This window comes from Chlorocebus sabaeus, chromosome 19 (genome assembly GCF_047675955.1).
Source record: "Chlorocebus sabaeus isolate Y175 chromosome 19, mChlSab1.0.hap1, whole genome shotgun sequence".
Lineage (NCBI taxonomy): Eukaryota > Metazoa > Chordata > Mammalia > Primates > Cercopithecidae > Chlorocebus > Chlorocebus sabaeus.
Genome location: NC_132922.1, coordinates 8,766,359 through 8,794,093, shown reverse-complemented (window position 1 = coordinate 8,794,093; position 27,735 = coordinate 8,766,359). Strand labels below are relative to the sequence as shown.

At 52.5% G+C, this 27,735-nt stretch overlaps 3 protein-coding genes and 1 non-coding gene across 13 annotated transcripts; 2 read left to right on the top strand and 2 right to left on the bottom strand.

Moving 5' to 3' along the window:
• Nucleotides 1–652: 652 nt before the first annotated feature.
• Nucleotides 653–13,044, bottom strand: NAGA (alpha-N-acetylgalactosaminidase). Its single transcript, XM_007975945.3, has 10 exons — nt 12,927–13,044; nt 12,447–12,538; nt 10,594–10,729; nt 9,925–10,096; nt 9,276–9,453; nt 8,873–8,967; nt 7,905–8,066; nt 5,163–5,360; nt 3,252–3,395; nt 653–2,740 (listed from the first exon to the last, which is right to left on the bottom strand). Exons 2-10 carry the CDS (start codon nt 12,460–12,462, stop codon nt 2,606–2,608), a joined length of 1,236 nt encoding a protein of 411 aa, XP_007974136.3. The 5' UTR covers nt 12,463–12,538; nt 12,927–13,044; the 3' UTR covers nt 653–2,605.
• An 82-nt stretch (nt 13,045–13,126) lies between these two features.
• Nucleotides 13,127–21,626, top strand: PHETA2 (PH domain containing endocytic trafficking adaptor 2). 10 transcript variants are annotated; one of them, XM_073006662.1, is made up of 6 exons: nt 13,127–13,937; nt 14,356–14,473; nt 17,753–17,834; nt 18,235–18,383; nt 18,490–18,600; nt 19,461–21,626. In XM_073006662.1, exon 6 carries the CDS (start codon nt 19,475–19,477, stop codon nt 20,252–20,254), a length of 780 nt encoding a protein of 259 aa, XP_072862763.1. In that variant the 5' UTR covers nt 13,127–13,937; nt 14,356–14,473; nt 17,753–17,834; nt 18,235–18,383; nt 18,490–18,600; nt 19,461–19,474; the 3' UTR covers nt 20,255–21,626. The 10 variants fall into 10 exon arrangements, with proteins under 10 accessions (XP_072862763.1, XP_072862762.1, XP_072862761.1 ...); XM_073006661.1 differs by having other exon boundaries at nt 13,127–14,218; XM_073006660.1 differs by having other exon boundaries at nt 13,127–14,218; nt 14,339–14,473.
• LOC119627456 (small nucleolar RNA U13) lies at nt 18,229–18,332 on the bottom strand. Its single transcript, XR_005243648.1, has one exon. It is a non-coding gene; the product is annotated as a small nucleolar RNA U13 (small nucleolar RNA).
• Nucleotides 21,627–21,865: 239 nt separating the features above from the next.
• On the top strand, nt 21,866–25,892 carry SMDT1 (single-pass membrane protein with aspartate rich tail 1). The gene is made up of 3 exons (XM_007975955.3): nt 21,866–22,151; nt 24,455–24,595; nt 25,658–25,892. The coding sequence occupies exons 1-2, from the start codon at nt 21,966–21,968 to the stop codon at nt 24,590–24,592; spliced, it is 324 nt and encodes a 107-aa protein (XP_007974146.1). The 5' UTR covers nt 21,866–21,965; the 3' UTR covers nt 24,593–24,595; nt 25,658–25,892.
• The last annotated feature ends 1,843 nt before the right edge of the window (nt 25,893–27,735 follow it).

Genomic DNA, 27,735 nt, shown 5'->3' with positions numbered 1-27,735 from the left:
TTCAGACAAACTATAGAGAGAGATTTTTGAGACAACTGCCAAAAACTGAACATAGACTGGTTATTAGATTATTTTAAAATTATGTTTTGTTGGATAGGAAAATTGTATTAACGTTATATGTGTGTGTGTGTGTGTGTGTGTGTGTGTGTGTGTGTGTATATATATATATATATATATATATATTTTTTTTTTTTTTTTGAGATGGAGTCTGGCTCTGTCACCCAGCCTGGAGTGCAGTGGTACTATCTTGGCTCACTGCAAGCTCCGCCTCCCAGGATCACGCCATTCTTCTGCCTCAGCCTCCCAAGTAGCTGAGACTACAGGCGCCCGCCACCACACCTGGCTAATTTTTTGTATTTTTAGTAGAGACGGGGTTTCACCGTGCTAGCCAGGATGGTCTCGATCTCCTGACCTTGTGATCCACCCACCTTGGCCTCCCAAAGTGCTGGGATTACAGGCATGAGCCACCACCCCTAGCCCATATATGTATTTTTAAAGCCCTTATCTGTTAGAGACATAGTGGTTTTTAGGGTTTTCTGAAATTTCCTTTCAGATACTCTAGCTCACACATCTGAAGAGCATGTGTAGGAAGAGAGATGAAATAATGGTACAAGTTGATGGTTACTGGAGCTGGATGCTGGATACATGGAGGTTCACTCTACCATTTTATTTTTGTATTTGAAAGTTTTCATGATAAAAAGTTTTTAAAAAGAGAAAGGGTACCTTGGGTCCAAACAAGTCTGTATTGAACTGAGAAAAAATAATTGCATTCCTAACTGGCCTTGAATAGAAGGGAATAAATGTCCTGGGAGATAGATGGCATGTTTGTTGAAAGAATGAAGGGTGAAGAGACAGGATCAATCAGGCACCCCCAGGACAAAAGGATAACTTACACAGCAAGTAAAGACATGTAGCTATCTTGGGCTGAAAGGCAAGGGAATTAATTGGTTAAGTCCAGGCTCAACTCTGACCCAACTCCCAAGTCCCTGGTCTCAACTTATTTCCCACCACATCCCAGACTGGTGGGAAAGCCTTCCTGGAGCTGGCAAGAGGTGTCCCCACCTGAGACTATTCCATTATGCTTGAACAGCACTATGAACAAGACCCAAAGCCAGAGCTATGCACAGAGGGGCAGGCCTTTAAGGACAGAGGCCTGGGATGAGGTAGGCTTCTGTCCTAAGTTTCTCAACAGCCTCAAGATATCAACTGGGGAAAGGAACTTTCTCTGGTGACCCTATATTTAACCAGTGAAGCTCCAGTAATCTTAAGTGATGTAACAAAATGTGCACATGTAAGTTTTTACACCATACCCTAAATACAAGGACCTCAGAACCCTGAGGAGTATGGGAGATCCACCCAGGAAATACTCCTTGGGCAGGACAGTGCAAGGCCTGGGGCACTGGGTGCTCCCACATTCAAAGCCCAAGGAGGACCTAGCTAGCTTGCTCTGCCACCTGCTCTCTCCAAAGGGGAGAGAGCCACCAGGGAAGACAAATGCCCTGTAGCCTTGGCTAAAAGAGGAAGGCTTGGGAAATAAGGACCAAAGCAAGATAGGCAAGAACTCATCATTCCTTTGCTTTGACTGTCACCCCTGTCCTAAGGAAGAGGAACAGGAAATCAATTTTAAGACACAACTCCTGGACAGGTTTGTGGACACATCTGGGGAATATGAACCTCCTTTGCAGCCAGGTTGGGAGAGAAATAATAAAGGGAAAGAAGTAGGGGTGGGGGTGGAGCCACCAGAGAGAAGAGCAGGCTGAAGTGCTGGACCAGGGGCACTGCTGGGCAGAGCACAAGCTGCAGGACCTGAGAGCATTGCTACTTGGCCTCATTGTGTTGTGACAACCTGGCTGCAAAGGAGGTCACCATCACCACTGCCAGCATACCAGGCACAACAGGGGCAGCTCCTGGGTGTGAGGCAAGTCTGGCATCTCTTGGAAGTACAATCTTCAGGTCACTTTGGAAAAGGAGGGGCCAGAAGATGCCAAACATCTTCCATAGAGGTGAGATTTGAATCCAGCACCCCGTGTAGTGCCACCCCGTGTAGTTACCGTGTAGGTAACTAAAGGTACCCCAGGTCCGTATTACAACTACTTGATTAAAGAACAGGTTTATTGGTGACCTGAAGGTGCCAAGGTCTCCTTTGTGACCCTCACTCCCAGGTGGTATCAGCCTGCAAGGCCCTCTATGGGTAGAAAAGCCAATCACACGATTCATGGGCATTCCTCACAAGAGGTCAGATCTCTCTACTCCTAATTTGAAAAATTCCAAATCCTGATTTCAGAGTCAGCAGCAAGGTCAGAGGCTAGAGTCCTGATGGGCATGGGGCTTGGGAGGCTGGCGAGTTGCTCAGCAACGTCTGTGGGGCTGTGCACACGAAGTAGAGGCCAGGAAGGCCACAGGAAGATTGCCCCAAAAGTTTCCAAGAAGGTTTACGCTTGGGCAGGGCATAGAACCTGGCCCTGAGATTGCACTTTGGGTATGATGGGGTCAGTCACCAAGCAGGCCTGGGGAGCAGAGAACCTGCCCACTTGCCCTGGGCATGCCAAGGCTCCATGGTCTAGGCTCAGTGGTGCCATCACAGCCTGTCATATGTCCCAGCTCCTCACTGCTGGGACATCTCCAGGTTCTTGATGGGATACAGGTACCACATCACTACCCCCGAAGGGTTGATGATCACTGTGAAGTTGGTTTCAACTCGGAGGCCACTGATGATGTCACCTGAGTAGACGTCCTGGGCCTGCAGTGGGGAGGGACATCACCAATGCCACCATGAGAATGGCTGCACAGAGACCCCCCCTAGAGGATATAGAAGCCTTCTTCCTGGACTTTGGCCTGTCTGTGCCGGGCTTCCAGTATGCCCTACAGAAGTGGGAGCCCTGAATCCCCATCACTTCTCCACCAGCAGATCCAACAGATGCCCAAGCACAGGCAGTGGAGAAAGCCCCAGCCCCTGGAAAACTGTGAGGAATGTGCCAGCAAGGGCTGACCCTTGGGAGGGAGGAGTACAGCCCTAGAGGCTAATGGGATTCATATTTATATGCAGTAGTTCTGTTTGCATAGGTTGAAAACACTGGTGCAGAGCACGGCAGTGGCTGCAGCTCTCAGTGCCTGCAACTCCCCATGGGTACCTGCCAGAGGCCCTAAGCCCACGGCTCAGGGGAGGCCATATGTGAACAACCACCCCCCACAATACCCTCCCACGGAAATCTGAAGCCCAGGCGGATGGCTGCAGGCAGCCGGGTGCTCACCTCGTATGTCACAGACCCGGTGAAGTTCAGCTGGCCAAGGGAGGAGTGGTAGTGATAAGGCATATCGGTCCTGCAGCTGAAGAAGACTAAGGCACTGGCCTTGTTGGACAGAGGCCGCATGTACACTTCGATAAGAGATTTTTCCTGGGCACAGAAGATGGCTACTGGCTGGGGTCCCTTGCTTAGACAGGACCTACCATTGCCTCCCTGGCCCTCCCTGAGTTCTGGGTACCCCAATTCACAGCTCCATATCACACAGGCTTAGGGAGGATGCCACAGGCCTCTAGCACCCCAGCTTATCTAACCCTACCTGCCTGCCTTCCCTGACTCAGCAGATACTCATCAACACCTACTCTGAGCCCGACCCGTATGCTAGCACACTGAGACAAATGCTGCATGAGGCCCTGCCCCAGAAGCTCATAGGACAATGGGAGGGATAAACGCAGAAACGGGGAAGCAACGACAGTACAGCACGTGAGTGCCGGCCCCAAACAGCTGCCAGTGCTGGCCTAGAGGGTTCTGTCCAGTGGGAACAGTGATCTCTGTTTCAGGAGGGTGGAGAGTGGAGCTGGATGTGAACTGCCATCCTCCAGAAGGTTCTCCAGGCCCAGCTCCACCATCAGTCCCTCTGGCAGGGAATTGTTACTTCCTCTGGGCATCACCAGTTCTATGGGTGCCTTCTGTAGTTCTGTAGGTTTCTTTTTACCAGAGTCCAGGATTTGGTAAAGAGCAAAGGTGGCCGGGCACAGTGGCTCACGCTTCCTGTAATCCCATTACTTTGTGAGGCCAAGGCCAGTGGATCACCTGAGGTCGGGAGTTTGAGACTAGCCAGCCAACATGGTGAAACCCTGTCTCTACTGAAAAAAATACAAAAAAAAAAAAAAATTAGCCGGGCTTGGTGGTGCACACCTGTAATCCCAGCTACCTGGGAGGCTGAGGCAGGAGAATTGCTTGAACCTGGGAGCCAGAGGTTGCAGTGAGCTGAGATGGCGCCACTGTACTCCAGCCTGGGCTACAGAGTGAGACGCCATCTCAAAAAAAAAAAAAAAAAAAAAAAAAAGCAAAGGCTTTGAGGTGACACTGAAGTCCAGTCTTGTTTGTACCAACTGTGTAGCCTTGAGATATAGTTACTCAGACTCTTGAAGTTTCAGTTTTCTCATTTGTAAAATGGCAAGATGCCTACCTTGCTGAGAAAAGGTATCTAAAACTCCCAGCACATAGTAGGTACTCAATAAATAGCCACTAGTAGTCGTTGTATTCCTTGACTGTAACAGCTTCTCCTGGCCGGGTGCAGTGGCTCATGCCTGTAATCCCAGCACTTTGGGAGGCTAACGCAGGTGGATCACCTGAGGCCAGGAGTTCGAAACCAGTCTGACATGGTGTCTCTACTAAAAATACAAAAATTAGCTGGGCGTGGTGGCAGGCGCCTGTAGTACCAGCTACTCAGGAGGCTGAGGCATAAGAATTGCTTGAACCGGGAGGTGGAGATGGCAGTGAGCCGAAATTGTGCCACTGCACTCCAGCCTGGGTCACAGAGTGAGACCCTGTCTCAAAAACAAACCAGCTCCTCCTGCTCTGGAGGGAAGCCCAAGTTCTCCGCAGGCCATCACAGGTGTATAGAAGCCCTGTGCCTCACCCTTCCTGTGTGCACTTACATGGCTGATGCCTCTCATCCCCGACTCCCTTCAGCTGTCCTGCTCAGCCCTGCTCTCACCCAGCAAGAGGAGGACAGTTGGAGCAGCTCCTAGCACAGTCCTCAACAATCATAAGCAACCAGAAGGGTGAGCCCTGGTTGGGGACTGGGCAACTCCTGTACCTCCCCAGGTGTTGCCCCCAGGGAGGCGGGCAGCCTTTCTCTCAGGAGAGCCCAGTTCCTCAGCCCTCCCCTTCCTTCCCTCCACACCCCAGTACCTTGTGAATCCTGCGTCCCTGGATGCCTAAGGGATCCTGGTTGATTTTGATCATGAGTGGATTCTGCAGAATGTCCATGTTCTGGGCGGAGATGGTACGTAGGTCTGTGGACATCAAGAGGGGGGCTGCCAGCACCGTCCACAGGGCCATCTGGGCCCGGGATTGCTCTAAGCTGAGACCAAAGTTCCCAATGAGCAGCTGGGGGCAGAGAAGAGGAGTAGTCAGCTCTGATCTCCTCAAGGAGGTAGACACAGGGACCATCCCCAAACTTGTAGCCGAGGAAGAGCAATTAGGGATTAGGGAAAGATGGCTACATGTGGAGGAGGCCTGGTTCAGCAAACACCATTCCCCAGCGCTGTGGCCTTGGGGGAGTTAAGTTACTTTCCATCTGAGCATCAGCTTTTATTTTCCATCAAGAACATGGAGTTGGTGGTAGGGAGGTGGGCAGATGGCCAGGTGAGGTGTCACATGCTTGTAATCCTAGTACTTTGGGAGGCTGAGGCAGGTGAATCACTTGAGCCCAGAAGTTAGAGACCATCCTGGCCAGCATAGCAAAACCTCGTCTCTACTGAAAATATAAAAATTACCCAGTCATGGTGGTGTACACCTGTAATCCCAGCTACTTGTTCAAGCACAAGATTCACTTGAACCAGAAGGCAGAGGTTGCAGTGAGCTGAGATTGTGCCACTGCACTCCAGCCTGGGCAACAGAGTGAGACTCTGACTCAAAAAACAAAAGGCCAGGTGTGGTGGCTCACGCCTGTAATCCCAGCACTTTGGAAGGCCAAGGAGGGCAGATCACCTGAGGTCAAGAGTTTGAGACCAGCTTGACCAACATGGAGAAACCCCGTCTCTACCAAAAATACAAAATTAGCCAGGCGTGGTGGTGCATGCCTGTAATCCCAGCTACTTGGGAGGCTGAGGCAGGAGAATCACTTGAACCCGGGAGGCGGAGGTTGTGGTGAGATAAGATCATGCCATTGCACTCCAGCCTGGGCAACAAGAGTACAACTCTGTCTCTAAATAAATAAATAGGCCGGGTGTGATGGCTCACACCTGTAATCCCAGCACTTTGGGAGGCTGAGGCAGGTGGATCATGAGGTCAGGAGTTCGAGACCAGTCTGGCCAACATGGTGAAACCCCGTCTCTACTAAAAACATACAAAAAAAAAAAAAAAAAATTAGCCGGGCATGGTGGCAGGCGCCTGTAGTCCCAGCTACTCGGGAGGCTGAGGCAGGACAATCTCTTGAAGCTGGGAGGCGGAGGTTGCAGTGAGCAGAGATCGCGCCATTGCACTCCAGCCTGGGCAACAGAGCAAGACTCCATCTCAAAAAATAAATAAAAAACAAAAACCCCGCGGGGATGATGGGGGTGGTAATATGCCCTGGCTACATTGCGGTTTGTTCAGATGATCAAATGGGCTCCTGTTGTCAAAAAGCTTATAAACTAGGTAAAGTCAATAAATGTTCCAGGGTGACAGTGGTAGGAAACAACTGGACAAAGTCCCTGCACCTACCACTGGCCACACCCACCTGCCCTAGCCACAGCTGAATGGACCAAGGGGACTCCTGACCCCAGAGCAAGCAGTCCATAGTCAGGACACAAGTTACAGGCTTAGTGACAACAATTTAAGCACTGTGTATGTGCCCATCACTGTGCCAAGCATTTCAGTTATTTTAACGCTCAAAACAACCCTATAAGGTAGCTACTATTCTTATTTTCCAATTGACAAAACTGAGGCACAGAACAAATTAAGTTACTTGCCCAAGGTAAACTGGCAGAGCTAGAGCTGGGACTCCACAGCAGGCCAGTTCCTGCTCCTCCAGGTTGCTCCCTCCACCTGGCTTAGCACTTGTAATTCTTATAATCATAGGATCAATCAGGTAGTAAATGCTTGTTGACTAACATAATTATAAAGCTATAAATTGCCACAACAACAAAATGTCACAGGGCAATGACTGAGATAAAACGGAAGGGCTAGAAGCAGGACTGTGAGGGCCAGTCGTGCCTGTGGAGGACGAGGCAGGGCATTGACAAAAGGATCAGAGGCAGACGGGGGAGGGCAATCCAGGCACTAAGAATAGCAAGGTCGTGATCTTCAACCTGCACAGCAATAACATCTTATTCCAGGATCATTACAGACCCAAGTTCTTGAGCTTTCAGAAACATCAGAATTGCCTGGGGAGATGGTTAACAGTGGGCATTCCCAGGTTCTTCCCCTAAACATTCTGATGCAAAATGTGGGGGATGGGGCCGGGAGCAGTGGCTCAACCTGTAATCCCAGCACTTTGGGAGGCCAAGGTGGGCGGATCATGAGGTCAGGAGATCGAGACCATCCTGGCTAACAGAGTGAAACCTCGTCTCTACTAAAAAATACAAAAAATTAGCCGGACATAGTGGCGGGTGTCTAGTCTCAGCTACTCGAGAGGCTGAGGCAGGAGAATGGCGTGAACCTGGGAGGTGGAGCTTGCAGTGAGCCGAAATCCAGCCACTGCACTCCAGCCTGGGAGACAGCGAAACTCCGTCTCAAAAAAAAAAAAAAAAAAAAAAAAAAAATGTTGGGGATGGGGCCCTGGAAACCAGCTTCTAGGTCAAGTCTAAAGCAACTAGTTCAGGGACAAATTTCAGAAGTGCTGACCTAGAACCCGGCAGTGAGCCTCCAGGGAGGAAAAGAGCACAGGGCAGTGGGGAACAGGGTCGTCACAGATGGTGGGCCTAGGGACATCCCCCTCCATCCTGGTACCATGTCGGGGTCATTCCAGTGCCCAGGGCCGGCCACTGGCTGCAGTATGTCCTGATGCTTCACGAACCAATTCAGGATGTAGAGCACGCTCTGCCAGGAGTCCTGGATGTCAGCATAGTTACGCCAGAGGTTGCAGATGTCCGCCAGCAGACTGTAGTTCACCTGGATGTCGAGGGGAAGGCAGAGTCCAGCACCAGAACCACATGCTGCAGCCCAGAGACCCACACAGGAGTTGGGGAGGCTCAGCAGGAGACACAGAGTGGGAACGGGGGAAGAGAACAGGACCCACCGGCTGGCTTAGGATGAGGAGGGCCTCAGAGGGTGGCCCTGCTCTGGGGCTACTGGGGTCTCCCCTCTGTGCATGCTGGTGCCAGGAGCCTACCCTGCCCTCTCATGCCAGCTTGGGTCAAGCCCAGGGTGTGGGCCCAGGCTGGTGCACCCACAAACAACCCTCCCTGACACCCACCCACCCCCATGTTGTCTCGTGAGAAACCGCTGTCTGCTGTCTTCTCAGCTCCACAGGCCTGAGCCCACCCTTTTTGGTGTCAGACATGCTGAGGGACCCCTCATGAGCCCACAGGCCACTCCGAGGCTCAGCCCCACCTGCCCGACCTCCCCAGCCTTCTGGGTCTCCTTGTCTAATGGGCACCTCCTGGGATCCTGGGCGCTGTGTGCCAGCATAGATGGCTCTCCTGCCTCTGATCTCAACTCCTTCAGCCCACTTCACAAGGGCCTCTTCTCTAAGGCCTGCCCCTCCCTCCAACACACACACCTCTCTGGGCTGGCTGAGCCCATCCGCTCTTTTGGGGTACTTACGCCGGTCTCTAGACACCTACAAATCACCATATGGGCACCTGTGGTGAGAGCAGCCCTGGCTCTGGAAGGCCCCATCCCTGAAGCCTGGCACTCAGAAGGCAAGGAGGCCTGGGTGTGGGAAGCGCCATCAGGCAGGGCGCAGAATGGCTTACTTTTGGCGGGAGGCCACCTTCGTAGGCTGGCCAGCTGCAGGAGAAGGCGATGGGGCGGCCTGTGGCATTCAGGGCAGCAGCCATCTTGGGGTACCCTAGAGAAAGCCCAATCTGTTTCAGTCCTGAGGAGGGGCAGGAGGCAGTCTGGGGCCTTAGCCCAGACCTTTTCCCAACAGATATGAAGACACAAGCTCCAAAGAGTAGGTGCCTTCCCACATGCCCAGAGCCTCAGATGCTTCTGGGGTGGGCTATGCTGCCACCCATATTTAGGGAGCCTGGGAGCCACAATCCCCCTAACCGCTGGGTGGGGGGAATTGGGAAGCTCAGCCAGGAGGGCGCTGGGTGCGTCTCCAGGGTCACCCTCCCCATCTGCCTGTGTGCCCCAGCCAGCTGCGTAACTTACCTTGGGCCCGCTCCTCGGCGGTAGAGAAGCAGCCATCCAGCTTGAGCATGTCTACCTTCCACTCGGCGAAGGTCTGAGCATCCTGGACCACCTTGTCCAGTGTGGTGCCTGGGTAACCCATGCAGGTGAAGTTGCCCATGTCGGCGTAGATGCCCAACTTCAGGCCCAGGGAGTGAACCTGTGGGGGTTTGAGGACACAGTGGGCTCAAGCAGGACCCTCAGAGAGCCTCCTCAAGGCACATCTGACCCGGTTCCATTAAACCTCCAGTGACTCCCACTGACCAAAGGAGGTGATCCCAGCATGCTGGCCTGGCCTCTGCCCATGATGGCCCACCTCTTCCCCAACACACACTTCCCAGCGGCTGTTTCTTGCCCCTAGGCTTTTGCTCCTGCCATCCTCTCCGCCTCCAATGCCATCTCTCTGGGCTCAGCTCAAGAACTGCCTCCTCCAGGGGACCTTCCTGGAATCCCAGACTGCGTGAGATGCCCTTTCTGGCTCTCACTACAGTGGGCTCAAAGTTGGTGTTCATTTTTCTGTTTCCCCCTGCTAGACTGTGAGATCTCAATCATGTAAATGAGCCCTGAGCAAGGTAGGGTGAAAGGAGTGGTCTAGCCCTGAGGCCAAGGGCAGGGCAGGGGTCAGGCTCACATAGTCAGCCAGGAAGGGAATGCCATGAGGGAAGCGCTTGGGATCTGGCATCAGGCGGCCACTGGCATCGCGCCCACCGATCCAGCAGTCATCAATGTTGAGGTATGTGTAGCCCATGTCCCGCCATCCATCCTGTGCCATCCGGTCAGCCATCTCCATGAAGAGCCTTTCACTAGTGAGGGGCGGAGGGATGGGGTAGCTCAGGGACCCAGCCCGGCCCTCACCCACACCCTGCCTCAGCTCTGATTGAATCTGGGCTATAAAAACCATGACCTTGCTGAGCCCTAAGCCAGGTATCACTGTAAATGACCACCAGGGATTGTGCCATGAGCCATAAGGTGGCTTGAAAGGAGTGGCTGGCCCCAGGCCAAAAGGCAGGACTGGGTCAGGGGAAGTACGAGGGCCTGGCCTGACCTTCTAACAGTTATCTCAGGGGCTGGGTTCATGTAAGGTCTCTGCCTCGTGACCAGGTTGGGGCCTGACAGTCCCTACAGAGGCCCCAGGCAGGTCACGGGGCTAGGTGTCAGACAGTCCAAGTGACTTCTGGCTGCAGTCTCTGGGATGAAGAACTCTGACCTTGTCTTCTTTTCTACTGGACCCTCCACTTCCTGCCCCGAACTCTACAGGGCCCTGGGCAAGGCTCATCAGGTGGGTGTGGACCTTACTCACCTGATGCAGTTCTTTGGGTCCTCATCACAGTTAATGTTGCAGCGGAAGCGTTCCCAGGCCAGCCAGCCCATGGGTGGTGTCTGCAGGAGCCCATTGTCCAGCATCAGCACCTGGGCCACATGCCCCAGCAAGAGCACTAGGGGGCAAGGGAGGAGGGGATGGTGACTGTCAGTTGCCCCCACAGCTCCAGCCCTCATCCCATCCCATCTGTATGTTGCTCAGCCCTACAGAGGCTGCCTGCCTATATATAAGGGAAACTAGACTTCTAGGTTTAGGGTAGAATTGGCTCTTCCTGCAATGGCTGGCTCTTGCAAAGCAGTAAGTGGGAGGATGGTGCCTGGGCCAGGCAGTGGCTTGAGGTCTGGCCGTCACCACAGCAGTGCTTGAATTAGCAAAACTAACACCTGAAGTTATGTCCTTCCCATAACCCCTATCAGCTCCTCCCATCCCATATACAGAACTTAACAGTACATATGCTCCTAGGCCTACCATGGAACTATGTTCTCGTAAACCCAGTGTAAGTTGAAAATATCACATCAGCCAGGTGCAGTGGCTCACACCTGCATTCCCAACACTCTGGAAGGCCGAGGCGAGTGGATCACTTGAGGTCAGGCCAACATGGTGAAACCTTGTCTCTACTAAAAATTCAAAAACTTAGGCGTGGTGGCGTGTGCTGTACCTGGGAGGCTGAGGCAAGAGGATCACTTGAACCCCAGAGGCGGAGGCTGCAATGAGCTGAGATCGTGCCACTGAATGCTAGCCTGGACTGTGACAGAGCGAGACCCCATCTCAAAATAACAAAATATTATGTCAAAAATGTACTTAATACACCTAACCTGCCAAACATCATAGCTGAGCCTAGCCTACCTTAAAAATGCCGACAGGCCAGGCACGGTGGCTCACGCCTGTAATTCCAGCACTTTGGGAGGCCAAGGTGGGCGGATCACCATTAAGTCAGGAGTTCAAGACCAGCTTGGGCAACATGGTGAAACCCCATCTCTACTAAAATTACAAAAAAAATACCGGGGTGAGGTGGCGAGTGTCTGTAGTCCCAGCTACTCAGGAGGCTGAGCAGGAGACTTGCTTGAACCTGGGAGGTGGAGGTTGCAGTGAGCCGAGATTGCGCCACTCCACTCCACTCCAGCCTGAGTGACAGAGTGAGACTCCATCTCAAAAAAAAAAAAAAAAAAAAAAAGGTGCGACAACGCACATTAGCCTACAGCTGGGCAAAATCATCTAACACAAAGCCTATTTTATAATAAATTGTTGAATATTTCATGCAATTTACTGAATACTGAAACACAATGGTTGTATAGGTACTGTGGTTTCTACTGAATGTGTGTCGCTTTCACTCCACAGTAAAGTTGAAAAATCCTTAAGTCGGGGCCATTAGCCAGACTCCAGGACTCCTGAGCCCCAGTCCAGGGCACTTTGCTGTCTACCACAGACCCTCAAGAGGCTTCAGAGAGGCTTAAAGAAGTAAGCCAGCCAGGACGGGCACCCAATCAGCTCACCTAAGTGAGCCCTTTCCTCCTCGGGCCTCAGTTTCCTTATCTGTAATATGGCGTTACTGTAGGGACTGTACAGGCGGTTCTCCGCACATGTTGATATCACATCAGATAGGGCCTCTGTACTTGAGGGAGAGGAAGTGAGAAAGGAAGGGCCCCTTTAAAGGAGAAATGATTCCTGTATGGGGAAGCATCTCCTCCCTTCCTGCCCAGCTCTAAGTAAAAGAGAGAGGGAACCTGTCTCCCCACATACCCACATTAGGGAAGAAGCGCCAGTCAAAGCCCTCCTTGTAGCACTCTAGCACTCACCCCTACCTCCCAAGCCACCCCAGCCGGTGTAGGTACCTGTCTTCAACAGCATTGCTCTGCACTCAGCTTCCGAGAACCTGACCAGATCTGGTCTGCGTGTATCAGCTGTATGTATTGGGCTCTGGAAGCTAAGAAACGTCAGAAAAGCACTGGGGTCACGGCTGCCTGGCTAGTTCGGCCGCCCTCAACCTTGGACGTGGATCCTACACTCGGTCCCCAAGTTGCCCGCCCAATCCCCAGCCTCACTTCCCGGAGCTTGAGTTCTTCCTTCAGAAATACTGAACAATGTGTGTTGGATGTCAGACCTTACACCCTCTGCAGTGCTGGGAGTCCTGAGCGCCTACGGGCCGCCTTCGGCCCGGTCATGGCTCAGAAAAAGGCAGCGACCGCCTTAAGGTCGCCCAGAAAGAGCGGAGGGGCAGGGCTGCGGCCAGGCTCCGGACTCCCAGCCGGGTCCGGGTTCCCGCCCTGGGCCCCCCAAAACCGCAGAGCCCCCTCCCGCCGCACTTATCTTACCGAAGCGCTCAGACCCGCGGCCCCTTCTGACTCGATTCCGGTAACCTGATAAGCCTGAAGCGTTCCAGTGAGGGCGGGGCCTCACGAAGGCAACCCTCCGCGCAACCTATCAGAACCCCCCTAGCAACGCTGTGCCCCGCCCATACGGGCCCAGCTTCCCAGCCTCCCCAAGCCCTTCCCCACTGGGGTCCCGCCCTGCGTGCTAGCGAGGCTGGCGTTGGCAGAGCCGGCTTGGGGCTTTCCTTCGTGGCCCGGACCCCGCGAGGCTTCCACCTCTGTGGGGACCACGAGGGCGAAGATCGTGCCAGCCTCACCGCGGGCGCTCAGTAAGCGGCCGTGCAGTGAATACCTGCTGAGGGCTTTGATTAGAGGAAATGAAAGACTGCTCTGAAGCAAGGTCCCCCCTAGTGAGCCGCTGGGAAAATGGAAGTCTGGTATTAATCGTCTCTACGAGGAGGATGCGTGGGAGGCAGCAAAGCAGGCGGTCGCAGCTCCAGCAAAGGCAGCCGGCTCCCCTTCCCCGCCTGACGCTTAGGGACTGCTCGCACAGGCTCGGCTACTTCCTTCTTCATTCATTCATCAAGAATTTATTGAGAAACTGCTAGCTGCCAAATGCTTTGTTCTGGGCATTGTAGGGGCAGAAAGATCTTTTTCCTTACTCATCCCAAAGGTCACAGCGGACACTTCTATAAACAAAATATAGGTTAGCAAGAGAAAAGCATAACAGATTGATTTACGCAATGTTTTATGTGACTTGGGAGCCTTCAGGAATGAAGACACAAATACTCAGGGAAAACTTTATTTTTATGTCTCTGATGAAGAATGGACACCCCTGGCCGGGTCTGCTGGCTCATGCCTGCAATCCCAGCAGTTTGGAAGGCTGAGGCAAGAGGATCGCTTGAGGCCAGACATTTAAGGACAGACTGTGTCCAACATAGTGAGACCCCGTCTCTACAAAAAAATTAAAAAACCGGGCAGGTGCCTGTGGTTCCAGCTACTTGAGAGGCTGAGGTAGGAGGATTGCTTGAGTCCAGGAGGTTGAGGTTGTAGTGAGCTGTGATTATGTCACTGTACTCCAACCTGGGCAACAGAAAAAAGGAATAAGGAATGGACAATTGTATAAACGCAATTAGACAAAAGGGAATGATTTGATGTTAATAGCTGAGTGTGGAAACCCAGTAATGTCTGTCTGTTCAGATTCTTCTTGTTCTCTCTGTGTGGCATTCCCTCCTGCTGGGAAGAGGGCAGGACCCCTTCTGGAATGAGTGTCTTATGGCCTAGTATCAGACAAGGTAGGTCAGAGAATTTCTTTATGGCCAGGCCTGACACAGAAAGGTGGGGGATGTTTCCAGTAATATTCGTAGTTTCTTTTTTTTTTTTTCTTTTTTCTTTTTTCTTTTTTTTTGAGACAGTCTCCCTCTGTCACCAGGCTGGAGGGCAGTGGCATGATCTCTGCTCACTGCAACCTCCACCTCCCGGGCTCAAGTGATTCTCCTGCCTCAGCCTCCTGAGTAGTTGGGACTACAGGCGCACGCCACCATGCCCAGGTAATTTTTCTATTTTTAGTAATGACGGGGTTTCACCATGTTGGCCAGGATGGTCTCGATCTCTTGACCTTGTGATCCGCCCGCCTCGGCCTCCCAAAGTGCTAGGATGACAGGTATGAGCCACTGCGCCCGGCCAATATTTGTAGTTTCTGTAACTCACCTTAAGGAGGAGGAATTTCAGTTTCTATGGCCTGCCTTGCAGGAGAAAAATGGGAGAAAGAAGGGGGGCAGGAGAAGGTCACAGAGAGACTTGGCTTCTGAGGCTCTTCCAGTGTCCTTTGGTTCAAAGTACTCAGCACGCCCAAGTGTCATATTTTTAGGCATCGCTTTCTGACCCCTAACAGCACCTTCACTCAGATGACCACTGGGCATCTCAAACATAACCCAGACCAAGCACCGGCCACTTTCCACATCTCAGATAATGACAACTCTCCTAGGTGCTCAAGCCAAAACTGTGCAGTCCTTCCTGCTCTTTCCCTCACTCCCTACATCCAACTCCTCAGCAAATCCTGTGTTCTCTACCTTCAAAAGCCATTGTAAATCTGGCTGCCTCTCCCTCCCTGCTCTCACCGCCCTTGTGACCTCTCGCCTGGATAGTGGCAGCAGGCTCCTCACTGGTCTCCAGCTTCCACTGACATTGATTCTCGCCACAGCAGCGAGAGTACGCCTTGAAATCTCTCAGGTCCCTCCTCACAGCCCTGTCTAGACTAACAGCCCTCCCAGATTTACAGAGCCCCATCCCACCCCTTCCACCCCCACCTCCTACTGTTTGCCACCCCCTCCCCAGGCCTCCCAGCCTCACTGGCCTTCTTACACAACAGGCCTGAGGGCCACTGCGCTGACTGTTCCGTCTGCCTGGAATTGGCATGACTGGCTCCCTCATTTCCTTCAAGTACTTGTCCAATGTTACTTTCTCAGTGAGGCCTACCCTGACCACTCTATTTGTAATTGCAACCTCCCTACTCCCACAATTTCCCGTCTCCCTTATCCTCCTCTGTTTTTTCCGTGCCACTTATTACCTTCTAACACATTTATTATTATTATATAGTATTAACTGAACAAAATTTAGTAGGGGAGACAGGCAATAAACAAGAAAATAAAAGCCTGAGCATAGGAGAGTTTACTCTAGCAGTGAGTGCTCTGATGGAAATAACACCCTAGGGATGGGATAGACTGCAGGGCAGGTTGCTTTACAATGGTCCCAGAGGGGACCTCTGAGCAGAGACTCAAATCTGCCTCCAGAGGCGTCCTGAGGAGTGGAGCTGCGGCTGGGGGTGGGAAGGAAGGCCATTCTAGGCTGCAGGAACTGTAAGGGCAAAGGCTCTGAGGTGGGAGCCAAGTTCATGGGCAGATGTTTGAGGACACCTCCGGCTTCCAGGGCCTTCCAGAAGCTCCAGTCTCTTGGGTTTGGTTGTGCATTCCCGAGATCTTCACCGCAGGCCGCCTCCTGGACCCACTAGGGCAGAGCCTGGGGGCTGCCGGTGGGCTTCAGGCCAGGGAAGCAGAAATGGGTAATTTCCAGAGGCAGAAATCAGCCGACCCCGGTGGGCCAGTGGGTGGCCAGAAAAGCTTGACCGGCCCAAAAAGCTTGACCGGCCCTCGCGGGCTGTGTATGAGCCCACCCCTAGGAGGTGCCCAGAGTGAGACGTCCCTGGTTTGGCTCTGCCGGGGAAGTAGGCCTAGCAGGGAGAGGGGGACCAGAGACGAAGAGATGGACTGAGTTTTCCGGACGGTGGGCAAGGACCGAGGCCCGCGGACCATCTGAGGGGGACCTCTGGGTTCGAGGCCGCCCGCACCGACCAGTTCTGTGGCTCGGGCAGTTCAACGCCCTCTCGGGCCTCAGTTTCCCGCCCTCGCAGATCCCGAGGCCGCCTCGGAGATCCCGGGCCGGTTGAATACTGGGCGGGGAGGGGCGGTAACTCAAGCCTCCCGGGCGGGGTCTCCCAGCTCCCGCCGCCACGTTGCAGCCCAGGCGGAGGCGAGGGGTCTCGAGCCAAGATCGCCCTCTTGGGCATCGGTGCGATCGGCGGCGGGAGGTAAGAGTGGACCCGGCGGGCTCCGGGAGGAAGTGGCCCCAGGGAAGGCGTGGCCGTGGGGACGTGGTGGGTAACAGCCCCGACACGAGGACGGGGAAACCGAGGCGGTAGCCAGGGAGACCCTGACCGAGATGACCCCTGTTTAGGGCGATAGCCGAGTTGGTGCTCCCCGCAGTGGCCACTGGCACTGCGGTCCCGCACCCCCAGCTCGCCTCTCCTCCAACAAAAGAATCCAGGAAGACGACGGGGCAGGCGGGAGGCCGGGTGTGCGGGCGGCCTGGCCCCCCTGCTGGTGGAGAGGAGGAAGCGCCCTTCCCCGGACGCGGGAGAGGGGAGGGGGCATGGCCTCACGGGCTGCCCACCCCCTCCGTGTGCCCCAGTGCTGGGCCCAGGACCCCCAGTAAGGCCACTCCTCTGGCAAATATCTGTGATCTCCTCCTCCCGCTTCCTGGGCCACCCCTACTGGAATGGCCTCTCTCCCCATCCAGGGGCCTGACTTGTATTTCTCCATAACCCTTAGCATTACCGGTCTTTTTGGTATCTCTTATTTCACTAATTATTCTTTCATTAATTTATTAGCATTTATTTTGTTTGCCTACAGTGTGTTTCTCCCTGTGGGACTGTAGGCTCCAGGAGGGCGGGAGACTTTGATTTGTCCACTGATGTATTCCCATTAATTCAACAGATCCCTCCTGAGGGCCTATCTGAGCCCTGCACAGTGCTGGATATTGGGGTTCTCCTGGGAACTTAGCCGAGCCCCACCCTAGACATTCTGGGGCTGGGAACAGTGCTGTAAACACAAATGACATCGTCGTGAGATGAAGGAAACCAGAAATGGGGGGTCTACTGGTCAGATGATCTTAGGTCAGACCACCTTTGTGGTCAGGGCCACCTTAGATGATATGGTGATCATGCAGGGCCTCCCAGATTAGGTGACTTCAGTTAAAGCCACAAAGAAACTGAGTGGGAGGTGCTAGAAGGGAAAAGCTAGGAACCATGAGGGCACGTGTAGCTCTGACCTAGCCTCAGGCAGGGAGCTGGGGTCTGAAGAGTAAAGGTCAAGAAAAGGGGACCCAGCCCCTTAAGCTGCTCAGGGGTTCCTGGCTGGGTAGATGGGTGGGGGGATTCTCAGGGGTCACGGAAGGCTTCCTGGTGGAGGCTGTGGTTTCATTAGGCCTCGAAGGTGGAGTAGGAGTTCTCATTCTTTGGGATAAGCTGACTGGGCTTGAGAATTGTTTTGCAGGCTCCCTGGGAACCAGGTGGTCCAAGGGCTGAGCTGTGTGGCCAGACAAGAGGTCCCTGCCCTCCCCCAGTGAGCCCTGCCGGTAAGTGGTACAGTGTGAGGGATTTGGGAGACGAAGCTCCCATCTGTCATGTAACCTTGGGCAAATTCCCCTCCCCGCGCTGGGCCTTGGTTTTCCATGAGTAAGGACAGTTGGACTAAGTGTCGTTCATGATCCTGGGGGCACCCACATTCAATGGTTGCGGTTAGATCTTCTCAGCTGTACCTGGGTTTATGCTACACTCTTGTTTACAGAGCAGGTCCCCATCTGGCCCTGAAGGCTGCAGATTGAGAGAGAAAACTAATGTTTTATCTGAGGAACTGGAGCCCCTTTAAATAATCAGGCCCAGACATACTGAAATGCAACAGCTGTCAAGTCTTACTCCTCCCTTGAGCTGAAGAATTATCTCTTTTTCTTTTTTATTTTCTTTTCTTCATGTCAGGTCAGTAATGTGCCCACATGGTAACAAGGTTCGAGGGTGGCATGGCTCACACATGCACGTGAACACCCAATCATCACACTCATGAACTACAAAAGGATCAAGAATTACCTCTTGAAGCCACTTGCTATGTGGCTCTAGAGCGACACCAGGTAGCCATAAAATGTTGTACCCTGGACACCCTCCAGTTCTTACCCTATAGTTCAACAATGTATAGCCAATCACTAATCAATATTATTTCTTTTTTTTTTTTTTGAGATGGAGTTTCTCTCTTGTCACCCAGGCTGGAATGCAATGGCACAATCTCAGCTCACTGCAACCTCTGCCTCCTGTGATCAAACAATTCTCCTGCCTCAGCCTCCCGAGCAGGTGGGATTACAGGCATCCGCCACCGTGCCCGGCTAATTTTTGTATTTAGAGATGGGGTTTCACCATGTTGGCCAGGCTGGTCTTGAACTCCTGAGCTCAGGTGATCCACCCCCACCTTGGCCTCCCAAAGTGCTGGGATTACAGATGTGAGCCACCGCGCCCCGCCAATCAATGTTATTTCTATAAACCAAGGAGAATTCATGCCAAACAACTTTGTCATCCTTGCCCCCTTCTGCCTATAAAAACCTGCTTGTAGGAAAGGCCCAATGCATCACACCCCACGACAACTTAGAAGTTTGTTCTGTCCTTACTCTCACTCAAGTAAACTCTTTAAAGTTATATTTTGTGCCTCAGCTTCTGCCTTTAGGTCACTGAGATTCAACTGCTATATGCAAATAAGAGGCCAGTAGAGGCCCAGGAGGGTCATGGAAACCCTGGAAGCTTGGCCTCAGAGTTGGAGTTGAGAGGACCCCAGATCAGGGAATAGTTTAAGCACAGTGGTTTTGATGGGTCTGGGGTCCATTTCAGCTCAGCTGACGCCTGTTTGTTTGGATTTTAGAAAGCCCTGCCCAGGTCCTGCCATGCCTCCTGTCTGATGCAATCTTGTTATTCTTTTCTCCAAGTCCGCCAATGTCCAGTTTTTTTTTTTTTTTTTGCATGATCTTCACAACATCCCTTTGAGAGAAAAGGAAGGAAAGACAAGCCCACTTATCAGGAGACTTTAGGGGCCTTACGGACACAGCAAGCGAGTAGGAGCCCCAGGGCTGGTGTCCAGGTCGCCTCTGGAGCCAGTGCTCTTCCCCAGTGGGGCACAGAACCACCTCCCTCTCTGATTCGCTGCCATCTCTCTCGCCTCACAGTTCCTGTGGGAGCCATGAAGCTGAACGAGAGGAGTGTAGCCCACTATGCACTCAGCGACTCCCCAGCAGACCACACGGGCTTCCTGCGCACCTGGGGGGGCCCAGGGACCCCATCGACCCCTAGTGGCACTGGCCGAAGATGCTGGTTTGTCCTCAAGGGCAACCTGCTGTTCTCCTTTGAGAGTCGTGAGGGCCGGGCCCCGCTGAGCCTGGTGGTGCTGGAAGGCTGCACAGTGGAGCTGGCTGAGGCTCCTGTGCCTGAGGAGTTTGCCTTTGCCATCTGCTTTGATGCTCCTGGAGTGCGCCCACACCTGCTGGCTGCAGAAGGGCCGGCGGCCCAGGAGGCCTGGGTGAAGGCGCTGTCTCGGGCAAGCTTTGGCTACATGCGCCTGGTGGTACGTGAGTTGGAGAGCCAGTTGCAGGACGCACGCCAGAGCCTGGCTTTGCAACGCCGCTCATCCTGGAAGTCTGTTGCCGGCCGCTGTAAGCCCCAGGCTCCTAACCACCAATCTGTGGGCCTGGAGAATGGCCACTCCCTCTCCAAGGACAGCAGCCCCGTGGGCTTGGTTGAAGAAGGGGGCAGCAGGTCTTCAGGGCGGGGGTTGGCTGAGTGGGAGCTGCAGGGCCCTGCCAGCCTCCTCCTAGGCAGGGGGCAGAGCCCTGTGTCCCCTGAGACCTCCTGCTTCTCTACCCTCCATGACTGGTATGGCCAGGAGATCATGGAGCTGCGGCAGTGTTGGCAGCAGCGGGCCCAGAGGAGCCAGCCAAAATGTGAGGAACAGGATAAGCCCTAAGTCTGGACCCTTTGAGTCAGGAAACCAGGGCCAGTTCTTTTTCAGGAGTTAAATGTTTACCCATTTCCAATGTTGTGTTTTGGGAGGGGACACGGGTTCTCTCCTTCCTGCTATTTAGGCATTCTCCAGATTCCAGATCCACCCGTGTGTCTGGAAGGGACTGAGGGACCATTCCTTCCATCCTCTTTATTTCCTGAGGTCCAGAGAGGAAAGGAGACTTAGACGCCACAGAGCAAGACCCCAATCTCCTGACTGCACTGGCTTGACTGGCCCCTCCCAGGGGATGTTAATGAAATGAAGGAAGTGGGAAATGTCACCTGAGAGTGTCACAGGCTTGCCCTACCTTTGACCTATACACCAGGCTCTGGAGCCATAATTTCCAACCTGGGGAGTCTCGTGTGCATTTAAATCCGAGGTAGGCTGCAGTATTGGCTTGAGGCTCTGACACTGTCAGAGAAAGTGGATTTATTGTGTCACAGGAGTTTCTGGGACCCAGCTCTTCCTGAGAGGGGTGGGAAGATTGGGGATCCTCACTCAGCAGTTTGGGTAGGGCCCTTTGAGGCAGAGGGTCTTCGGCCAGTGAAGAGAGATTTACTCTGCTCAGAGTGTTGGGGTCCCATCCTTTCTCCCCGGGTCCCCTGTTAACAGATGGTGCTGGACCTTGCCCCAGAAGGGGCTTGTAGCTTTTTTATGTCAACGAAATGCCCTCCTGTACTCTGTCTTCAGCAGCCAACTCCTGGAGCTGCCAAGTGAGGGGTTAAAGAAGAGGTGGGTAGGCAGCGTGGCTCCCTGGGTAAAGTTTGTTGCTTTGGTTCTCAGTCCTGGGTATTCTAGAAGTTTGGACACGGGATTCCGTTTCCTGTGCTAAAATTCTCCCTCCTGGCTGGGCTCCGGTAAACTGAAGCTGCTCGAGAAACCACCTGGAAACTCTCATAGCCCTGTTTGTCACCCAGGGTGTACTTGCCAGGACCTTTCCTTGCTACTCTTCCCAACATCGAGCGTGATTTTTCTATTGTTCTGGGAGGCAAAGCGGCTGGGTAACCAGAGCCTAACCAGACTGACGCCCCAGGGAGAAGACGCAGAGGCCGGGAGGAGACACCCCCTCCCAAACACACAAAACTTGCCCCTTCCTGGCCTCGGCTCCCCTCACTGGGGCCTTGGGCAGGGCTGACCCGCACCCAACTAGGCCTAAGGGGGACGCTCGGAGCCTCTTACCCCCAGGAGACGGAGATGCGCCCAGGGCGGGCGCCCGGACTGTTCCCCACCCCTGCCTGGAAGCTCCGCAGCCACTGCATTTTGTTGACGGGCCCTTCTCTTATTCCTACAGTGTTTTGTACGCGGTTAAAACACTAGTAAAGCTTTTTCATTATTACTCATTCGTCTCCCTGGGTTTATTTCCACAGCCGGCCGCTAAGTCCTGCTCCGGCCACCGTGCAGTCCTAGGTGCGGGACCCAGGACCGCGGCCCCGCCCCAGAGGACGCGGACGTAGGAAGCCGGGGCGGTGTCGCTGCTCTCGTGACGTCACCACGCCGGCCAGTGACAAACACCTCCCACCGCCCCAGGAGCCGCCAGCACTGCGAGAATGCGAGGGCTGGGCTTCTCGTGTGCTCCTCAAAGTCTCGCGAGGCTTCGGTCAGCGTTCTTCCCGAGGGCGGCACCCGGGCCGGGCGGTGGGGTCCGGCTGCCCTGGTGAGGGGCGGAGCTGGGGGCATGGCGTCCGGAGCGGCTCGCTGGCTAGCACTGGCACCAGTCAGGTCCGGGGCTCTCCGAAGCAGGCCTAGCTTGAGGAAAGATGGCGATGTCGCCGCCGCACGGAGTGGCTTAGGCCAGAGCCTGGTACCGTCGAGGTCAGTCATCGTTACCCGCAGCGGCGCCATTTTGCCCAAACCGGTGAAAGTGAGTGTCTGCCTGGAGACGGGGTGAAGGGGCTGAGGCCAATCATTGTGGGGAGTGCGTGAGGGCGGTGCTGATTGACGGGAGCCAAGGCCAATCATAACGACCACCTTAGACTGGAAGGCGGACCAAGAATAAATAACGCTAATGAGTTGCTGATTTTGACAGGTGTGTAGAAAATGGTAGGTAGACAGAAGATGGGGGGAAAACGCTGAGGAAGATGGCCTTTCACATTAGCTTGTCCTGAGAGGTGGGGTGCTCTGCACCTCTGGAGTCAGAAGACTAGGCCGTGTGCTTATAGCTTAGACCAGTCCTGTAATCTCTGCCCTGCCTGTCTCCTAGTTTATGGGATGAAATATTAATTGTGAAAGGATTCTGTAAATAAAGGGTACGTGGGACGGGCCTCATCTTTTTATGAGTTGTCACCTAGTATTCATGTGATTTACAGTCCTGCTAGATATGCAGGGAATTATTAAAATCACGGTTTTTCAAATGAACAATCGGGCTAGAGCGGTGAAGTTAGTATCCAAGGCCATCGCTGAGGCCGCAGCATCCGGGTTTCTTGCTGGTACCGTCCCCATCAGGTTCTATCTTTTTCTAACACTGAACGCTGTCACATGCTTGAGTTTTTCTAGGGAAAACGGAAACAGTCCCTTATATCCAACAAAAGTTTGCTTTAGTACTGCAGGGCTGTTGGTGTGGGAGTTAAAAAAAAACATTCTCTTAAAGCTAGTCTGGCCTATGCTAACTCACACAGTTGACTGCAGGTCCATGTTGGGAAAGACCTGCCTTATCAAAACAGTTGCAAAAAACTTTTTAAAATTCTAGGAATACGAGAGAAACGTTGCTGAGATTTTACTGACATTCTCCCAATCCATCTAAATAGTCTTTGAGTGTAAATACATGCCTACTTTCAAATACATCTGTTTCTAAAATTTTTAAATCAAATTTCTCAGGCATCAGGGAACGTGTTACTTAATGAACTGTATAGAATATCCCTTCAGTGTACATCTTTCTGTCATCGGTTTTCGTGTATTTCGTGTTCAGGTAGAGCTCACCATAGTCTGGCCCTCCTAGTACTGGTGCACCCGTATGCCTGTAGGGATTTAAAGTAATTAGCAGGCTGTGTCCTAACTTTAAATGTCTAGGGTGCCTTTGACTTTTCTTTCCAGTGGACTTTTCATCCACTTTGATGGCCATAACAGTCACCTTATCCCTTTTTCTTTTTTGTTTTGAGATGGAGTCTCACTGTGTCACCCAGGCTGGAGTACAGTGGCACAGTCTCCGCTCACTGCAACCTCCGCCTCCCGGGTTCAAGTGATTCTTCTGCCTCAGTCTTCTGAGTAGCTGGGACTACAGGCGTGTACCACCACACCCGGCTAATTTTTTGTATTTTTAGTAGAGATGGGGTTTCACCATGTTGGCCAGGCTGGTTTCGAACTCCTGACCTCGTGATCTGCTTGCCTCGGCCTCCCAAAGTGCTGGGATTACAGATATGAGCCACTGCGCCTGGCCTTTTTTCCTTTTTTTTTTTTTTTTTTTTTTTTGAGATGGAGTCTGGCTCTGTCTCCCAGGCTGGAGTGCAGTGGCCGGATCTCAGCTCACTGCAAGCTCCGCCTCCCGGGTTTACGCCATTCTCCCGCCTCAGCCTCCAGAGTAGCTGGGACTACAGGCGCCCGCCACCTCGCCCGGCTAGTTTTTGGTATTTTTTTAGTAGAGACAGGGTTTCACCGTGTTCGCCAGGATGGTCTCGATCTCCTGACCTCGTGATCCGCCCGTCTCGGCCTCCCAAAGTGCTGGGATTACAGGCTTGAGCCACCGCGCCCGGCCTGGCCTTTTTTCTTTTTTTAAGACAGAGCCTCACTCTGTTGCCAAGGCTGGAGTGCAATGGTGCAATCTTGGCTCACTGCAACCCCTGTCTCCTGGGTTCAAGCAATTCTCCTGCCTCAGCCTCCCAAGTAGCTGGGATTACAGGCGTGCGCCACCATGCTGGGCCAATTTTTTGTATTTTTAGTAGAGACGGGGTTTCGCTATGTTGGCTAGGCTGGTCTCAAGCTCCTGACCTCAGGTGGTCCACCCACCTTGGCTTCCCAAAGTGCTGGGATTACAGGTGTGAGCCACCCCGCCTGGCCCTCTCCTTTTCTAATTACTTTTCTTGCCCTGAATTTTTCCAAGGATTTTAAAATCAAGTTGCTTATGATGGGTCTGAGGTCCACAGGAGGGTATGTCCGTGAGAGGGCCAGGTCTTCTTTGGTCCTGCCAGAGTGGGCTCTGGAGCTCACAGCTGCCACTCTGACCCTCTGCAGATGTCCTTTGGCCTTCTCCGTGTGTTCTCCATTGTGATCCCCTTTCTCTATGTCGGGACACTCATTAGCAAGAACTTTGCTGCTCTACTTGAGGAACATGACATTTTTGTTCCAGAGGATGACGATGATGATGACTAACAGGTAAGACTTGCTTTACCCTAGATGGACGAGGAAGCAGGGTGGAGCATCTGTCTGTGATGCAGTCTGGCCTGGTAGCAGCATTTGGACAATGAGGGCAGAAGCTTTAATGAATTGACCCACTTGGTGGCTAATGTTTTTTGTTTGTTTTTTGAGACGGAGTTTCGCTCTTGTTACCCAGGCTGGAGTGCAATGGCATGATCTCAACTCACTGCAACCTCTGCCTTCCAGGTTCAAGCGATTCTCCTGCCTCAGCCTACTGAGTAGCTTGGATTACGGGCATGTGCCACCATGCCTGGCTAATTTTGTATTTTTAGTAGAGACAGGGTTTCTCCATGTTAGTCAGGTTGGTCTCAAACTCCCGACCTCAGGTGATCCACCCACCCTGGCCTCCCAGAGTGCTGCGATTACAGGCATGAGTCACTGCGCCCAGCCGTCTTCATGTGCTCTAATATGTGCTTCATGGCATTACTGTCAGAGATGAGGACACTCGTGACTCCTTAGCCTGGCATTCAAGGCTTGCCATAATCTGGTCACACCTCTTATTCCAGTCTCATCTTCCATATTTCCAGCCACACACCGATTCCCAGTATTCACCATTTCTTGAGTTTTCACCACTCATACCCACCCCCAAACATTGGCTCATTGTTCTTCCCACATGGAAGGCTGTTTCCGAGAGCTCTGGGTCTTAATTCCACCCCATTCTACAGTGTCTTTGAAGTCTTCCTTCCTCCCTTCATTTGAAAGTTGACTACTCCTTCCTCTGAGCAACCAGTACCTCCAGTACCTCTCTTCAAATACTCGGTATTATGTGTCTAAACACACTCAAACCAAAATTTTACTAGACTCTGAGCTTCTTGCTGGCAGGGGACGTTTTTTATACATTTGGGCCCCCAGTGCCTGGCCTGTGGTGAACGCCCAGTTAACATATGCATAAACAATCAAACGTGCTCAAAGCTGCCTTTCTCCTGCCATGTTTGACAGAAGCACTTTGTGGAATTCTTTCAGTCTGCGGATGGAAGACTACTCTGTTGCCCAGTTCACTGCTGCTTTCCTTTCTTCCAGGCATTACAGAAAGGAGAAAGCAGTAACTGAAGAAATGGTGATGCTCTCAGCTTCTCTGCCTTCCCTATCAGCAGAAGGGCTCAGGGAAGGCCCTCAGCCTCCCAGTCTGGTGAAGCTTCCTGTATGGTCCATGACCATATCCTACCCCAGGCTCTGGCAGGCTCCCTGAGATGTGCTGTCCACTAAGCACTGCACAAACAAGCAATCAAATTATGAATAAACATAATAAATATCAGCTGTGTGTGACTGAGTGATTGCTGTAGTTTCTCAGTATGCCTAGGCTCTAGTTGGTGCGGTTGTCTCTGCTGTCCTTTATTCATGAGAGAAACATAGGCCCAGGCTATCCAGGCTGCAGTGGAGCCCGGTGAACTATTCTGGGGGCCTGGGAACGATTTTCATTGTTTACAAAAGCCCAACAGAAACTGCGCATTTTCCCTTAAGAAAGCTACACGGCCTAACTAAAGCCTCATGCCATTCTGTGTTCAGTGCCAGTCATTTAAGTAGTACGCTCTGCTTGTTAGCATACTACTTAAATATAACTAGAATGATTCAAAACTTGGGTTCTGTGATATGAGGATATATATAGGTTTTCATCTATTTCCTGGCTTATAACTCGCAAAGCCCTTGTTTTAGGCTTTTGTTACAATGTTGGGCACTTCGGGCCTCAGAAAACAACAGTCTCTTTCTCAGACCTTCTCCTGACCTCCTTTCACCTGCTGCTTTTTCTCCCCAAGGCAGGCCATAGAAACTAAAAGTATAATCTTCCTTTGCCTGTCTTCGAGTTGGCCGTAAAAAGAATTCTCTGACCTACCTTGTCTAATTTTAGGTCATGAGACCCCCATTTCAGAAGGGATTCTTTCCCTTACCTGGGAGGAAGAAATGTGGACGGGCCTTGTTGGACTTCCCCACTCCATCTGTATTAGATTATGCCTCTTTTGTCTACTCCCATTTTTCCACCGTTGTCCATGCTTCAATCATCCCTATCCAATGAGGTCTCCATAAAAGGCCCAAGAAGACACGTTCAGAGAGCTTTCGGAGAACAGAACACTTGGCTTTGGAAAGTGGCATGCCTGGAGAGAACCTGGAAGCTCCATGCCCCTTCTTCTATACCTCACCCTATGCATCTCTTCATCTGTATCTTTTGTGATATCCTTTACAATAAACCAGTAAATGGACCTAAGTGTTCCCGAGTTCTGCAAGCTGCTCCAGCAAATTAAAAAGAAGGGGTCATGGGAACTCCAACTTGAAGCTCAGAAGTGCTGGAGGCTTGGACTTGTGAATGTTGTCTAATGGGGGTGGGAGCAGTCTTGTGGGACTGAGCCCCAAACCCGTGGAATCTGATGCTATCTCCAGGTAGATAGTGTTGGAAGAGAATTGGAGGACAGCCAGCTGGTGTCTGCTGCAGAACTGACTGCTTGCTTAGTGTGGGGAGAAACCCTCATACGTTTGATCACAGAAGTCTTATGTGTTTATTGTTACTGAGTGAGAGAACACAAAAACATTTTTGAGTTTTTTCCTCAGGTTCCTAAGGTGAAAATATAAAGGGATCCTTGGTGCCGTAAGTTTTGGGGCCATGCACAATGGCTGAGGCCTGTAGTCCCAACACTTTGGGAGGCTGAGGCAGGAGGATCACTTGAGCCCAAAGTTCAAGACCAGCCTGGGCGCAGTGGCTCACGCCAGCACTTTGGGAGGCCAAGGCGGGTGGATTGCTTGAGGTCAAGAGTTTGAGAGCAGCCTGGCCAACATGGTGAAACTCCGTCTCTTCTAAAAATGTAAAACTAGCTGGATGTGGTGGTCCACGCCTGTAATCCCAGCTACTTGGGAGGCTGAGGCAGGGAGAATCACTTGAACCGGGAAGCGGAGGGTGCAGTGAGCCAAGATCACGCCACTGCACTCCAGCCTGGGCAACAACAGCGAGACTCCATCTCAAAAAAAAAAAAAAAAAAGAAAGAAAAAGAAAAAAAGACCAGCCTGGGCAATGGAGAGACCCCATCTCTACAAAAAAAAAAAAAAAAGTATGGGACTCCTCAGTGATGATACCTATAGATTCCAAACCCCCTTCTCTATCATTTGGATTG

What these genes read in the sequence shown, in the direction of transcription:
- SMDT1 (XM_007975955.3), top strand. Translation starts at nt 21,966, where the DNA reads ATGGCGTCCGGAGCGGCTCGCTGGCTAGCACTGGCACCAGTCAGGTCC. An exon ending in TTTTGCCCAAACCGGTGAAA is followed by an intron (nt 22,152 to 24,454) that starts GTGAGTGTCTGC and finishes GACCCTCTGCAG; the next exon opens with ATGTCCTTTGGCCTTCTCCG.
- PHETA2 (XM_073006663.1), top strand. Translation starts at nt 19,475, where the DNA reads ATGAAGCTGAACGAGAGGAGTGTAGCCCACTATGCACTCAGCGACTCC.
- NAGA (XM_007975945.3), bottom strand. An exon ending in CGCCGAGGAGCGGGCCCAAG is followed by an intron (nt 8,968 to 9,275) that starts GTAAGTTACGCA and finishes GGCTTTCTCTAG; the next exon opens with GGTACCCCAAGATGGCTGCT. An exon ending in ACTGGAATGACCCCGACATG is followed by an intron (nt 5,361 to 7,904) that starts GTACCAGGATGG and finishes CTCTGCCCCCAG; the next exon opens with CTGCTCATTGGGAACTTTGG.